The sequence below is a fragment of the Lycorma delicatula genome, chromosome 8 (genome assembly GCF_047948215.1).
Source record: "Lycorma delicatula isolate Av1 chromosome 8, ASM4794821v1, whole genome shotgun sequence".
Taxonomy (NCBI): Eukaryota; Metazoa; Arthropoda; class Insecta; order Hemiptera; family Fulgoridae; genus Lycorma; species Lycorma delicatula.
The window spans coordinates 132,467,437-132,484,648 of NC_134462.1; the positions used below are offsets into that span (position 1 = coordinate 132,467,437).

A 17,212-nucleotide genomic window follows, 5' to 3' on the forward strand; every position below is an offset into this window, starting at 1 on the left:
CACAGGGTGCCTAACGTTGTTCAAATTGAGCTTGATGTTATGTATGTTACAGCATCCATACATTGTATCTGGTGAACTGCCAGGTTTTTCTTGTTAGAAGAGGTTTTATTCCGGTCAGACAGTATATCGGCTGTTTTGTGCAGAAGAGAGATTGATTGCATTTTCATTCGACATCTCTTAAGTAATCATCACGTTGTGGTCCGTATGGATGTTCTGAACTTGCATCTGTATGTTGCAAGTTCATCTTTTCAGAATAGAGATCCTGCTGATAGTCATCTTTAGGTCTGGGGTAATATCCATTAATTCTCTGATACTAGTCCAGTCCTTATTGGTGCGGATATGAACGCTAAGTCATTTTTGTGGCATAGTGATTTCACCAATGATGGCAGTGAATTAGAGTAGAGGGCTTCTTAGTCCTGTATGATCTTCAAGTATTTAATTTACTTGGGGAGTTGCCCATCTACACAGGTAATGCAGATGGGTGACGATTGTTTAGAGGAAGGAACATTGATGTTACCATTGGTAGGTATATCCCTACCAATGTTTATAACTGGAAGGTAGTTGACGATTGCTCAAGCGATCATCAGTCGATTCTTTCTGAAATTGCTGGTGGTTTGAGTGCATGCTACCAATGTAATGTTCTGATTCAGCAGGGTTATTTTCTGCACAGGCATGTGGATTGGAAAAAATCTGTTGATTTTCTTTCGGCAAGGCTTTGAGTTTTGGATTGAAGTCAGGAGGTTCTGGATTTGGAGGACCTGGCAGTGCATATGTTGGCAGGCTTTATTGACGCCATCAAAAATTCAATTTCTTGCAGTTCTGGTCAAAAGAGGCTTGCTTCATGGTGGAGCAGAGAATTGTCAGCTTTGAAACTGGATGTTAGTCGTTTGAGAATAGCTTCCCAAAATGAGGGTGATCTGGAATGGCAGGCAGTTCTTGTGACTGAATACAGAGATTGTAGATCTTAATATTTTCACAAAGTTTGGATGACAAAGTAAGATTCCTGGCATTCCTTTGTGCATGAGCAGGGGAACAAGGATTCCTGGGGAGTCAATAGAGTATTGGGACACAAACAATGTAAGGACATTCTTCTGCTTGCCCTTTTGGCCCAGTTTGGCATAATTAAAGATGTGTCTGAGGTCTTTCACAACTTACTTGATGATTTACTGTCTGATGACAGTGAAGCTGGAGAAACCACATACCATCTGCGGGTGCGGTGTGAGGTTGTTCAGTTTCACAGGGGTGCAATGTCCTTGGAGTTTACCGATGCTGAAGTGCATCAAGTTATCTGCAGTTTAGGTAGGGACAAGGCCCTACCTGATGTCGTGCCTTCTTGATTTTAACAAAAACTAATATTTTAGCAATTATGTAACTGTCAACTTTTATTAAATAATTGGAGGATCGTATCTCATTTTCAAATGAAATAAATTTAAATGAAGTGCAGCAAAAATGTGTGTATGTAATTTAATAGACGTGAAGGAAGTCATATCGTGTCCACATCAGATTTTTTTCATAGATTTTTTATTTTGTTATGGTGCTCTGATTAAGTTTTCCATGGCATCCATTGATCTTTCCTGATATGATTTGTGTAACTTATAACATTATACATTCTGATTTGATTAAGTATTCAAATCATCTTTATCTTTAAAGTATATCTTTTTCTTTCTAGGTGTTTTTAGTTGTTAAGTGTCTATAATTGTGGATCGGTTTGAAGAAAATGATGTTATTCATGTAAACAAGATAAATCATTTGGTACTTATTTCATTATAAATGGTGCGGCTGTTTTCCTCCTGGTAAAAAAATATTAGAACAAATTAATGTATTATTAAATTAATGCTTATGTGTTGGCAGGTTAATATTAGTAACAAATTAATACAGTTATTTAGTACTGAAAGACCAATAAAAATTTTAAATCTACTTAGCATATTTTTTTACCATTAATTAATTAGTGTTTAAATTATTAACTGTGTTTGTTGTATTCTAAAATGAAATCTATTATTTTATTGTTACAGGGTCGGTATTATTTAAGTAGCGATATTGGTTCTGGTGATATAACTGCTAAATTACAATTGTTGACCATACATTTTCCTAAGTTACGCATTGTGTGGTCTCCTAATCCATATGCCACTGCCCAACTCTTTCACGAATTAAAGGTTATATTCTATTTATTAAATATATTTATTATTATAAATTATGTTTATACTATCATTTTAATTTGTCATTCAGTTATCTGGTTTTATAAACTAAACATTTATTATTGTTTTTTTCTTTATATTTATTTATTTTCTTTTACCTAATTATTTTATTATTTTAGTCTGACCATTAGTTATTATATTGTCACTATTTGTTTTTACAGAATTTTACTTATTGTCACAATTGTTTCATAATGTGATTGACAGAGTAGTAGTGATCCGCAGATTTGATAGTTTATAATACCAGTTTGGCTATTTTTGGTTAAGATTTCTTCATTAAGTTTTAATTATTTCATTCAGAGGTAGTCATTGTGTGGGTTAATTTTTTCTTCAACCCTTTCACTTTTCTTATTCATCATTCCTTCTTCTTGGGTAAGTACCATATTAGCTTTGTCCATAGTATCATATCGGCATCTTGTATAGTTCAAGGAGATACTTCTACATTGGGATGGCAGACTCTTTCTGGGAGAATCCATTAACTAATTACCCCTCTTGTCTGAAAGTTGCATTATAGTAACTAATCGTTCCTATTTCTTTTAAAATCAGTATTCTAATAGTTAAACTGAATTCTCTAGAAAGAGTACTAAAGAAACTATGAAAAGTCTTTTAAAGTATTCTTTGAAATCTCTTTGTTCAAATTAATAGATGTAAACAAATTTTAGACAACTAATAGAATTATATACCACAATACCTGTTGCAGTTTACTTAATCGTAAAATATAATTTTAATTTATCTAATTCTTTTTTATCTTATCTCTCCAGTAGCTAGACATTATTAATATTAATTTTAATTTTTATCATACCTAATTTTATAACTTTTTCATATTTTTGGATTTTTTTTAAAGTTCTATACTTAGAAATTTGAAATTAGATCTAATATTTGCCGTCTATGCAAAAAATATTATTTGTAAATTTTGAATCTTCAAAATACGAGGTGCTACCCAAAAGTTCCGGGAAGTTTACCATAAAAATAAAATAGCTTACTATAACTTATAATTTCCACTGTCTCCTTCAAAGTAATCCCAGCGTTTTCCCATGATTCCTTGCATCCCTGGAAGTCTGCAGGTGTAAGTGTTTGAAGCATGTTCTGCGTTTCTTTCTGAATCTCCTCAATTGTATTAAAACAACAGCCTTTCAATTGAAATTTTATTTTCGGAAATAGAAAAAAGTCGCATGGGGCAAGGTGAGGCAAATAGGGTGGGTGGGGAATCACTACCGTCTTTTTGGAAGCCAAGAAATTCCAAACGGCTAGCGATGTGTGTGTGTGGGCACGTTGCCATGGTGCAGAACCCAGCTGTTGTTACCCCCACAGATCTGAACGTTTGTGCCTAATGCTTTCACGTAACCGCTTCAAAACTTCACAATAGAAGATGTCTACAATCTGCAACAATAGCCTCTCGCACTTTCGCGATGTTTGCCGGTGTTGCGCTTGTTGATGGTCTTCCTGAACGCTCATCGTCATCGACTGTTGTTCGTCCATCCTTGAATCGTTTGTACCACAAAAAAGTTTTACTTTTACTCATAGCATTGTCACCAAATGCTTCCACAAACATGCGATGGGTTTCTGCACCTGTTTTTTAAGCATGAAGCAAAATTTGATGCAGGTTCTTTGCTCTTTAAAATCTGCCATTTAGAACTTCACCGAAGCAGTAAAACACAACATTACACAACCGCATGAAAGTCAACAATGCAGCCTCTCACCGTCACAGCTCTTGGAACACTGATTCACAAAGAGACTGTTAGCCACATCTAGCGGCAGCAGGTAGTACCAGCAGTGGTTCGCGCGCGAAATTCAAATTCCCCAAACTTTTGAGTAGCACCTCGTATATAACATGATTTAAAAAGAACCATTTTTATTAAAGTGTTGGATATAAATGTGAAATGTGAATTCTATAAGAATTCATCTTACATTATGCATTCACTCACATTTTCTAAGTTGTTGAAACTGTAAACGTATAAAGCTTTATCCTTTATCTTTTTTTCATCAGATCAGAGTGCATTAAAACAATTTATATTCTTTCTTCTTAGTATCGTGGCAGTAATTTAAACTAATTTAATCAGAAAAATATATTGTTTTAATATAAGTTAGCAGTGTACAATTGTTAGGGTTCAGTTAACAACATGATTTCAAACCTGAATATGGAAAAAATCTTTTTTTAAAATTTGGAATCTTATAAAGCAGTGGTTGTTAAACTTAAAGATTGTTCATAGAAGTTTTCTTGACTTGCTTGTCTTGCCTGTTTGTCCAACATTTTTAGCTTTCTAAATGATCCAAGTTCCAGTATTCACGTTTTATCTTTAACAGTGTTCTTTGTTCAGGATAAGATAAAGCAGCAATAAAGAAATTAAACTTATAGTCACACTGAGTTGTAATAGAAAATTCAATTAATTTCCATCTCAGTATTATTCTTGCAACAAATGTTGATCAACTCCTGTCCAATATCATTGAAAACATAAAAGAACATCTTGAATCATTGGCATTGGAATTTAGGGAATATTTTCCTTCTTGCAGTGGAAATAACCGAATGAATAAACTCTTCATGGTGAAAGAAAACAGTTTTCCCATCAAAGTAGAAGAGAAGTTGTTAGAATTATTGTGTGATTCCAGTTTGAAAATTATATTTCTACTATGATCCTGATGCAAGTTCAGTTGCATGCATGACTGATGTACCCAGTTGTTTCCCAGCCTGCATTAAAACACTTCTTCCATTTGCAACAATATCTGTGAGTGTACATTTTCTGCTCTAGTCTTGTTGAAAAACAAGTATAGAAGAAATACTTAATGTAGAACCAGATTTAAGGCTTCAATTATCCACAATTGAACCAGACTTTGGAAAACTAGCAGCCAAAAAACAGTATCAACCATCTCACTGACAACCGTACGGTAACCCTGAAAAATGTTTTTCACAGTGGCATCGTGTAAATATATGTTCATTTTTATAATATGTTCTCAGATAAATTTACAACCTAAAATTGAAAACTTAATTTCACTATCACTTCTTGAGATGTTTAATTCATTGCTTTATTCAAATATTTAGTAAGGTTACATTAAGTTGACCAGTGTTAATTAGGAAAAAAATTAGAAGGTCCAACAGAACACAGTACGGGCTATAAGGAGTCTATGGCAATAAAAAAGTTAGGAACCGCTGCTATAGAGCCTAACTGTTCTTTTCATTTGATTTGACAATTATAACTTCAATCATAACTTCATAACTTTGTAAAACTTCATAAATCATAACTTTGTTGTTATGATTATAACAATCATAACTTCAAAGTTATGATTTGACAATCATAACTTTGTAATGTTATGATGTACTATGTACAATCATAACAGCAAATTTTACAGAGTTTTTCATTAGAGAGAACTGCATCTTGCAGAGATGTATCTTGATTCATTTTCATTAATGAATCATTCATTTATAACTTTATATATATTTATAGGAGGGTAAAGAAGAGCCTGATTCTGCTGTAGCAGCTGCAGTTGGAGCTGAAGGTGACACTGTCGATGATGACTATAGATTAGAAAAATATAATGTTGGAATACAGGTTAGAATATAATTTCAATGAATCATCATTGTTAATAGATATTTTGTTGTTTAAGATCAAAATTTTTTTTAATATAAAAAAAGCTAAACATTTACCTTGTATTTTAACTTATTCATTGCAGATTTACTCTTGAACACTGTTTAAATAAATACGTTTTCTAAGGGATATAGTTCCAGAATTACGAGGTCTGTTCAAAAAATACATAGACTGTTTGAATTGCGCGGGTCCAGTTGGTTCCAGTCAAATCTGCTTGGCGTCGCCATGTTCATACAGATCAGCTGATTACAACGCAGTTTTTTGATTGCAGATATCATTATTGGTTGCTTAGTTACGCAGTTTATGAAGTGTGTTTTTTTTCATTTGGTGGATTTTAGAATGAGTGACTTGTATGAAGAAAGAGTTGCTATGAAATTTTGTGGTAAACTCGAAAAATCTGCGAGTGAAACTTTTGATATTCTCAAGACGGCTTACAGCAACGTTGCTATGAAGCGTGCGACTTGTTTGAAGTGGCATGGACGTTTTAAAGATGGTCCTCAGTCGATTGAAGACGATGAGCGTCCTGGTTGTCCTTCCACGTCAACTGACAACTCACACGTAGACAAAATCAACACCCTGGTTCAGGCAAATCGACATTTGACCATCAGAGAAGTTCATTAAAGTTCTCAAACATTAAAGTTCTCCAACGCTATCCGTTGGAAAAAGCCAGAAATGTGGAAGACTGGTGACTGGCTTTTTCATTACGACAACGCTCCAGCCCATTCAGCCCTCAGAACTTATGATTTTTTGGACAAACACTCGATCACTGTTCTTTCCTATCCACCCTACCCATCTGACTTCATTGTGACTCATTGTGACTTCTTGTTCCCCAAACTCAAAAGACCTTTGAAAGGAAGAAGATTTGAGACGATTCCCGAGATTGAGGCAAATGCGACAAAGGAACTAAAGAACATCACAAAAGAAGCGTTCCAGGACTGTTTCCAAAAGTGGAAACACTGTTGGGATAGATGTGTGCATCAGGGAGAAGAGTACTTTGAAGGGGACCCAGACAAGTAACTTCTAAATAAAATACTTTTTGTTTTATGACGTTAGTCTATGTATTTTTTGAACAGACCTCGTACATTAGTGACTTAATTTTTTCATTACCTTGAAAATGCTGTGCTCTTGAAAATGAAGGGCCTCATTTTCTTAATCTAACTTACAAGAACTTTTTTTTCTTAAAAAAATAATAAAACTGGAAAAAAGCTTCACACTAAATAAAATTTTTACTTCACTAGTTTTATTGTGATTTTTTTTTATTTATTTAACAGATGTAAAGTTATTCAGATGCATCAAAAAAACTGCCAAGAAATAAGTTCTGTTAAACTCCAGAACTAATCCATAATTGAGCAAAGTATTCCTGAAAGCTTTCAAAATGTTGCGGTAATATATTGACTTTAAACGACTCTGTGTTTACTTTAAAATGTTTAACTTTCTTGTAAATATGTTATTAATATTTAGTTATTCAGTTCTTATAATACCACTTAGGGGCCATTATAATCTTCAATCTAGCTATGCTAAAACTTTTAATGGAAATCATTAGACTGGCATGACTTGGACAAAATTATCATATCGTATATATGTTGATTCGTTGGTCAAAAACGTTTTTCTGTCCTTTAATGATGCTGTAACAAAATTTTGGTGTTAAAATGAGCATTGTAGCAGTGTTATGTATTAAGTATTGTACTACCATGAGGGAAATCTTACCTTGCGTAGTATATTCCTTTATCTAATATATTTCTTTGAGAGTTTATGCTTTAATAATTGCAATTGAATATTTTATAGGATTTTGTGAGAAAGTTACCGGGAATAAATACAAAAAATATTATATCGTTACTTAATAAAGGACAATCACTGGATCATCTTATAACCTTATCCCAGGTTAGTATGAAAATAATGGAGTATTTTTATTTTTTATTGAATTTGCGGTTTTTTAACATATTTTTGTTGTAAAATTATTTTTTTTATTTATTTATTTTTTGTAAAAAAAATTCAAATTATAGAATTTTAGAAAGTTGCATGAAAACCTTTTGCCCAAATATTTTGATAATGATGATAAAGTTAGCAGAGTAGTTAAATGTTTTGGTACTTTAGTAGAAATGATCCTACAGTAAGATTGAGTATGGTGTTTTTAGTTTTCTAAAATAAACTTTAATTGGTCCTTTAATTAGATAGGCATAATTTTTTTTTTTACTGTGGATTGGCAGCAAAGAAAATTATAAAATTTCTTTCATTACTTTCTTGATTAAATCAATTAATTATATGTCATTCTCTTGATATTTCCTTACTTTTGTGACAGCTGTTTGCTACCTTCATGGTCTGTCCTCTTTCATTTCTTTTTGTCTGTTTTTCTTTATATACTATATCAATAATGTGTTCATGTTTGTTTTGCTAGCAATTTTTATCCCATCGTTTTAAAATAAGTCAAAAAATGGTGTACCAGTTTTTGTATCTGCTTTCAGATTCATTTTAATTTGTACAGTTTTCCAAAAATTCTTATCATCTTCATTATCTACTTAAAATTATATTTATTTTAATTTTAGGGCATTATTTATTCATTGTTTAATTTTTTTAAATTCTTCCATGCCATTAATTTTGTTCAATAGATATATAATATAGTTATTTTGACGTACAGTGACATACTTGAACATGTTATTTAAACTTTTATTAACTTCCTAATCTTTGTACGTGTTTTAAATTTCTGATTTGATCTTCCATTTATTTCACTTTAGTCTCAATTAAATTAAATTATTTATTACAGACTGTAATTTTAAAGACTAATTTAAATATGTGCAGAATCTTCACTTTTTCATCTCTGCAATGAGCATACTAACAGCAGAAATTACATTTCAGTAAACTTTGAAAAAATGAAAGATTATATAAATGAAATGTTTTAATTTATAAACTTTAAATTTAATTAAACATTTCATATAGAAAATTAGTAGTTGTAACAATCACTTATGTGATAATTAATCATTACTTATTCTTTTAAGACAGTCGATAATGTTTAAAATTAATTAAAGTATTACATTAAGTATCTTCCAGTTACTGAGATGCCGCATGCCAACTCTACTGAAATGTAATTGATATTCAGCGATACAAGTGATTCCTTCACTCTTCTCTCTATAAGGACTGGCTGCACAGCCTGGTTAAGACTTTAAAAAGAGAAAGAGTGTACTTTTCATACTATTAGTACTTATTTTTTTTTTTACTATTAGTACTTATGTTTAAAGAATTTGGATAATGCGTGCAGGCAACCTGACATTTTCAGAAGCATGTTACTCCTGAAAGTGACATAGCTAGTCTCAAAAATAACAGCACCCTAGCCTGACTTTTAGTGAAAGTGAGGATTGAAGTGGTTTCGTACTAGCTGAATAAACGGTTGCACATCAGTATAATTAAGCCCACCTCACTCTTGAGCTGAATAATTGGTATTTTTTCTGATTTAAACACCTCTAAGGCAACTAGTCCAGCAATCAAGCATCACTTGGTGACCTCAGGGAGTCGTGTCACAGCCTGCCCTCCTTGTCTAGCTCCCTATAGAGGCATCCCACCGGGGTCTCCCTAGCATCATCAGGACATACCGACTTCCTCTTCTGGACAGCCAGCGCATCCCTCAGCTGGAGAGCTGCCCTTCCCGTCCCTAACCTACGAAGCACCAGGTGTACAAAACACACACCTTGTGTGAAAGAAGTCACCACGCTTCATCCCATGCATCATTTTAGTAAATCCCCTCATGAAAGCAATAGATCCCCTCACCACAACAGTCAGCCTGCACCCCCACACGCCGTACCTGCCTCCTTCTTCCGCAGGATCACAGCAATCTTCCATATTCTCACAGTCATCTCCCATAGGTCGGCACCTCGTAGCATGTGGGTTACTGTGTCCTCCGGCATGATCCAGCCTAGGCCCACTCATGACTTGATCTCATCCCGTCTGGGGCACTCAAAATGTGTGCTTTGTTGTATCCACTAATCCACAATAGTTATAATTAGGGAATTCCCTTCTCCAAAACCTGTAGAGGTAGGATCCAAATCTTCCCATGACCAGAGAGGAGCTGGCAGACGTAGTAATCAATATCCCCATGCTTCCTCCCCAACCACTCCTTTATCCTTGGAATCATCCAGCAGGTCCAAGCTCCCATATTTGTGGTAACCCACCTCTCCTGCCTCTCCTGAAGTAGGAGGACTGCGGTATTCCCTTATAGACTCGCTTCAACTGTAGAACCCTCAGTCGAACTGGCAGGACACCCGCCTAAACTCCTGCAGCCTCCCCTGGCATGTTCTGTATGCTGTGGTGATTTTGATCGCGGCCCTTCTCTGAAGCGAGGCCAGCCATCCTTCATTCCTTTTGAGATCTAAGGTCTCACATCATACAGACACTGCGTAGAATATCATGGAGGTCACTACTGCCATTAACAGCCTTCGTTTTGCTATTCTCGATCCCTTTTTGGTATCCATCAGTTTGCTTAAGGTTGATATGGCCTCTGCCTTTGCAGCGACCTCTGCTATATGTTTGCTACACCGTCCAGACCTATCCAACCACAGTCCCAAGTATTTATCTTGCAGTGACTCCGTTATCCTGAATCTGCCTACCATGATTTTAATTTCACGAGTTTGGCACTGACCCACAACAGCCAGCATCTGCGTCTTTCTGGCCGTCAACTCCATTCCCCACGATCTGAGCCATCCATCAACCTGGGCCACTGCCAAGGACATCAGCTCCATGACCTCTCTTTCAGTGTGCCCACACACTAGCAGCACCAGGTCATCTGCATATGCTACCTCCGATACAGTGGATCGTACTCCAAGGCACACTATTAAACGCCCTGCAGACATACAGTAGGACCAGTAGTGGGATCCTCCTCATTCTCAAGGTGCCCGCAGCGCATGATCTAATCCAAGTTGTTGCTCACCGTAATGCACCAACTGTTGACCTTTCTCGGACAAATCTGTATTGATTCGGTGAAAGGCCATCTGAGGTATCCAACTTTCAGCTGTTATCCTTTCTGTCGGCATTCTCTCATACAGCTTTCCTACAGTAAGGAGAAGGCATATTGGCCTATATGTTGTGGTCATTCTGTTCATAATTTGCTTTGGTATGAGCAGCAGTCTCCTGCGCTTCCAGTTTCGCAGAAAGCTGCCTGCACTCAGGGCTTTACTGATGGCGTCTAAGACTACCCATGGGTGTTCTCTGGCTAATGTTTCAGTAGCAGCTCTCTCACACCATCTATTCCTTGGCTTTTGTTGGTACTTATTCATCCTATAGCCCATTGTGGTTCATCCATACTGAACCTCCAGTCTTCATCACGATCAAACCAACATGCTCTCTTCCTCGCAGGGGAATAGTTAGGACCACCGATTGTGCCTGCTCCCTGGAAGGAGTGGACAGGAATTTTAGTACAAAGTACAAAAATCAAAATAACCTCAATAAAATTTTTTTAAATCCAAATCTAAACACAAGAAACTTTCCACATCCAAAGGTATTTACAGCCCAAAATCAAGCCAAACTGCTATATGTAGCTGAAACGCTATGTCACACTCAAATAATTGATATTAATGTGAACTAACAATTCTTCCACATTGTTTGCCTGAGGATTGGGAATATAGCAAGCATTATTTCACCCCTATGTAGTGTCTTTTATATTTCTCATGCTTTATATATATCACAAGAAAGTCATAGATCATTGATTCTCATACCTCTTCACCCATCCCCCACATTGAGAATCAAAAATTTTCTAGCGCCCCCAAAATATTCAAACTTACCATCTGTTAAAAATATATATTGCAATTGTTATTTTTAAGAACTGTTCTTAAAAACAGCAATTGTAAATTGTATCAGAAAAATTGTAAACATACAAAAAAAATAAATTAAAGCTAAAGTCTTAAGCTTTTAAACGATTTTAATACAGTTTACTGAAGACATTTTGTTTCCCCCGTGCACTCAATTTAAGCACAAAGAAGAAAAAGTTTCAAATTTTTAAAACTTTTCTTCTTGCTAATTTTTTTTTTTTAATTTCATGATTTTTAAATCTGAGGTATACTGTCAAAAAGTAGAATATACAAGCTTTATTATTTTTTTATTCATCTCTAAGCCTTTTGTTGCAAAATTGAAATAGTTTAATACAATTATTTGTTTTCATAAAATGTACGTGTCCCTTTAATTTTTTGTACTAGTGTAGTAGGTACTTAATTTTAGTTTGAAGTATCAGGAAAACATAATTTTTGCCTTTTTTTTTTTAAATCAGCCATTGCCTACCTAGACCATCTGAATGCCTCAAATTTTCTATGGCCTTCTACCACCCCCTTGAAGGCCTCCAGCAACTACAAAGGGGTGTTATCACCCACTTTCAGAACGAATCTCATAGATAAAGTAGAGCAGAAAATAAATTAATTTTCAACTATTGCCAGTTTATCTTTATTTAATATCCATTTATTTTCAAAATTCTTCGAGTAAGTATTTTTTATAAAGTTGTTAGATTGTTAATTCTTTTCTTAATATAGAAACAGTTCTGTTCATTGTTCTGTTACAGTGTACGGTTAAATGAGTTACTTCAGCTTAGATAGCTCTTTGTTTTTGAATGGTGGAATGGAAAAATTGTTTAAGTCATAAAACTCATGATCTCTAGATGTGCTTTTCTACCTCTGATTCATTGACTGGAAGTAATTTATTTTTAACAAAATTATTATATCTATGACAATTGCACATGGAAAAAAGTTCTGATTATTTTAGTTTACCTGTTGCTCAGATGTTTATTTTAACTTGTATTTCTTATAAAAGTAAGTAAATTTTTTTTTTTAGGATGAATTGAACGGTATACTGGATAATAGTTTAAATGCGATGCTTCTATATAATGCTCTACATCAAAAAACCAGTGTAAGCACGAAAGATGGTTCTAATAATTCTGGAAAACGTGGATTTGGAAATCGAGGTCGTCGTAGAGGTAGCAGGGGACGATTATTTAGTACTAGAGGTACAACTTGATGAATTTAAAATATTAATATAAATACATATAAATTTTATGTAATTGTGTATTTGTAATACCTGTGTCTGATTAACTGATCTTTTTAAATCTTTTTATAATTGATATAAATTAATGCAGTATTAAATTACTTGTACAATTTTATGTAGGTTTTCTGTAGCAATTATTTATGGAATTAGTGAGGTTGAAACCTATCATCAGGCACTTAACTGTGTATATAACTTTATAGTTTTTGTACATTTATACAAAGTTCTATTCTATATTTGTCTATAAAAAAAAACTATTTTTTTTAAAGAAATGCATGAATGAAAAGATTGTAATTGTTATTAGATATTTATTAGTTCTATATATTTGTATTGTTAAACAGTTAATTTATGAGTTTCAAAATATATATAAATTAACACTTTCTGCTATTGGGATTTTAAGAAAAAATATTAATCAAATAATTATTTAACTTGAAAAATGATTAAATGTCATGTTTTCAGGTTGTTACCTAGTTGTGTTTAAGTATTTAGTAGGAAAAAAACATATATTAATGCTAAAATACAACTCTATTATGTATATTAGTGACATTCACTGCATGAATCTATAAAGTACTAGAAAAAGTTTTAAATTATCAGAAAACAGTTTACACAAAAATGGTTAAAGGTTTTATAGAAATTTTTTTTGTCTTCAGTTGTTTGACTGGTTTGATGCAGCTCTCCAAGATTCTCTATCTAGTGCCAACTGTTTCATTTCAGTATACCCCCTACATCCTACATCCCTAACAATTTGTTTTACATATTCCAAATGTTGCCAGCCTGCACAATTTTTCCCTTTACCTATCCCTCCAATATCAAAGCGACTATTCCAGAATGCCTTAAAATTTGGCTTGTAAGTCTGTCTCTGTTTTTAGGTATAGTTTTCCAAATTTCTTGGATTTTTGAGTTTTCTTTCTTCATCGATTTGCCACAGTATCCACCCATCTGATTTTTAACATTCTCCTATAGCACCACATTTTAAAAACTTCTAATTTTTTCTTCTCAGATAATCCGATCATACAAGTTTCACTTCCATATACTTCACCTCCAAACATATACTGATGTTTAAATTGATTTTTGTTGTAAGCAAATTATATTTCTGACTGAAATCTCACTTCTTCCTTGCTATTTGACATTTTATATCACTCCTGCTTTGTCCTTCTTTAGTAATTCTACTTCCCAAATAACAAAATTCTTCTACCTCCTTAATATTTTCTCGACCTACTTTTATATTCAGTGGTCCATCTACTTTATTTCTACTATGTTTCAGTACTTTCATTTTTTTCTTGATTATTTTCATGTGGTAGTTCTTCCGTGGGACTTCATCCGTGCCATTCATTGTTTCTTCTAAAAGTAATGGGGATAGGGAACTTCCTTGTCTTATTTTTATTACTGCTTTTTTTTTATGTGCTTCAATTACTACTGTTGCAGTTTGGTTCCTGTAAATGTTAGCAATTGTTCTTCTCTGTATTTGAACCCTAAATTAAAAAAAATGCTGAACATTTTATTCCAGTCCATGCTATCAAATAGCGTTTTTAAGTCTATAAATGCTATGTGTGTTGGTTTGTTTTTATTTCTACTGTTAATCTGAGTGATAAAATTGGTTCCCTTGTCCCTATACTTTTCCTGAAACTAAATTGGTCTCCTAACATTTTTTCCATTCCTCAATTCTTCTGTACAGAATTGTAGTTCAAATTTTTGATGCATGTTAAGCAAATTGTTCTGTTTATCTGCTCTGCTTTCTTTGGTATCATAACAATAACACTCTTTCTCTTTTTGAAGTCTGGAACTTCCCCTTTTTTGTAAATATAACACACCAGTTTGTCTAATCTATCTATCGCTTCCTCACCTGCATTGCACAGTAATTCTGCAGGTATCTCTTCTATCCCAGGAGCATTTCTCCCATTCAGATCCTTTAATGCTCTGTTGAATTCAGATTTCACTATTGTATTTCCTTTTTCATCCTCTTCAACTTCCTCTTCTTAGAAACACCAGTTTCTAATTCATTTCCTCTGTAATAACTCTTCAATATATTGCACCCACCTATCAACCTTTTCTTTCATATTGTATTCTTTCATATTTAACACATTATTTGATTTATACTTTTGTATCACAAAATTTTCCATAACTTTCCTGTATGCTCCGTCTATTTTACCAATGACATTTCTCTTTCCACTTCTGAACACTTTTCTTTAATCCACTCTTCTTTTGCTAATTTGCACTTGCTGTTTATAGTAAAATTGTCTATTAATTGTCAGTAGGTCCTTCTTCATCAGTATTATTCTTATACTTTCTACACTCATATATCAGCTGCAATATATCCGCTTATATCCAAGGTTTTCTTGTTCTCTTTGTTCCACCTAAGTTTACTTCTGCTGATTTAAGAATTTCCTTTTTAACATTTTTCCATTCTTCATCTACATTTTCTACCTTATCTTTTTTACTCAGACCTGTTGCGTTGTCCTCCTCAAAAATCTTCTTTACCTCCTCTTCCACAAGCTTCTCCAAATTCCACCGATTCATCTGGCATCTTTTCTTCAAGTTTTTAACCTCAATCTACATTTCATTATCACTAAATTACAGTCACTATCAGTGTCTGCTCTTGGATGTACTTTGCTGTTAATGAGTTGATTTCTAAATCTTTGTTTAACCATGATATAATGTATCTGATATCTTGCAGTATCGCCTGGCTTTTTCCATGTGTATATTCTTCTTCTTATAGATATTAAATTGTCCCAATGATTATTGTTCTTTAAAAATAAAATTTTAGTGGGAAAATAAAAAAAAACTTTTGTCAAATGGGGAAAGCATTCCTGTGTTTACAATACCTTTTTTAACCTGCCTATAGCAGGTGGCATATTTTTGAAATATATATAGCTTACATTTGAATACAATTCAAGATGAAATTAAGCTGAGAGTTATGTTAAAGCTATGATAGATGTTAAGGAGTGAAACATAACTGGTCATAAGTAAAGACTTCCATTTCTTGTCACCATTATACATAGTTTAGTTATATTTTAGCATAAATACATGTTTTTTTCCTACTAAATACTTAAAACTACAACATGCTATTTAATCATTTTCCGAGTTGAATAATTATTTAAATAATAATTTTTCTTAACCCTTTGATTGCCAAGTGGTGAATAAAACTGTCAAAAAAATTGTCACCCCAATTTCTTGTCAAATACATGCTAAGAATCCCAAGTATAAAATAAGTACACAGCAGAGTCTGGAATAAACATTCATAACTTTTTTATTTTGTAAGATAATTTTATGAAAAAGGTATCAGATGTTCACAAGAACATGAACAACTAGGATATCATTTACAATTCCTGATACAAAAACTTATATTTACATAACCTGCTGAAAAAATTAAAAACAAATTTTATTTTTTTTAGTTTTTGATTTTACAACAAAAAATTGAATTACAACAAAAATAAATTGTAGAAACAATTTATCTGTGGGAAATATATGTGTTTTCCATTGGAATGTTTTCTACAAAGAAAAAAATAAATTATGCTAATATGTGAATAAATACATAATCTAAATATTTATTTTTTATTTCATATGATAACCAAAATAGAGCCCATCTTGTAGTAAGTATATGTCACCTTAAACTAAAAGTTAGTGAAAAAAGAAAAATAGCTTGCATGTCTCTTTCCAGAATATGATGTAATCTTTAAATACTTTTTTGAAAATTATCAAACAGTATATGTACACTATTTACACTATTCAGGACTGCAATCTATTTACATTTATGTCTGGGAAAAACAGGCACCATGGCAACCTTCCCCACATCTTGTACATACTGTTCTGATTCTTTTCCTGCCATTTAGTCTGTGCCTCCCTTGGTGCAGACCCAACATGTTTTTTCTTTTTACTACTACTGCTGGGCTCTATGTCCTCATTCATTCCCACACTATACCTCTCATCATTTATTGAATCAATGATACTGATGACAAATTTATAATGGGGCAGTGGTTTTTGGTACTGAAGCACCTTGTTCTCTTTATAACTTACATAAGAATTTAGTGCCATTCTTGAAAATGAATTAAAAACCGCCTTTTACCAATGTTTTAGTGCTCTTCCCTCATCCAGATAAGCCTCATATCATTGGTGTTGATTCCACCCATATATTTTTTATAATCAAAAACCCTAGCTGGGTTTTTTCTGTGATAACTATGCCATTCCTCCTCTTCGTATTTTCCTTATCCCTTACTTCAGAATTTTTAGAAACAAGGATGATGACTTCCTTTTTTGTTTTTTTTCCTCTTTAGGCTAATGCTATAATTTTATTTTGTTTGCAGTAAACCTTTTTCCCAACATTTAATTGACCTCTTACCATATCAGGAAGCCCTTTTTTATTTTTTTGAATTGTGCCAGTATGGAATGTTTCATTTTGATACAAGTATTTAATTAAAGGAAGACTGTTAAAAA

General features: G+C 33.3%; 1 protein-coding gene across 1 annotated transcript in view; it reads left to right on the top strand.

Moving 5' to 3' along the window:
• Positions 1-17,212, top strand: part of mei-9 (DNA repair endonuclease XPF mei-9) — a 76,152-nt gene that overhangs the window by 44,521 nt on the left and 14,419 nt on the right. Inside the window, exons 15-18 of the mRNA XM_075372787.1 lie at positions 2,013-2,153; positions 5,633-5,737; positions 7,559-7,654; positions 12,575-12,746. Of these exons, the coding sequence (XP_075228902.1) occupies positions 2,013-2,153; positions 5,633-5,737; positions 7,559-7,654; positions 12,575-12,746 (514 nt within the window). The remainder of the gene's footprint in view (positions 1-2,012; positions 2,154-5,632; positions 5,738-7,558; positions 7,655-12,574; positions 12,747-17,212) is intronic.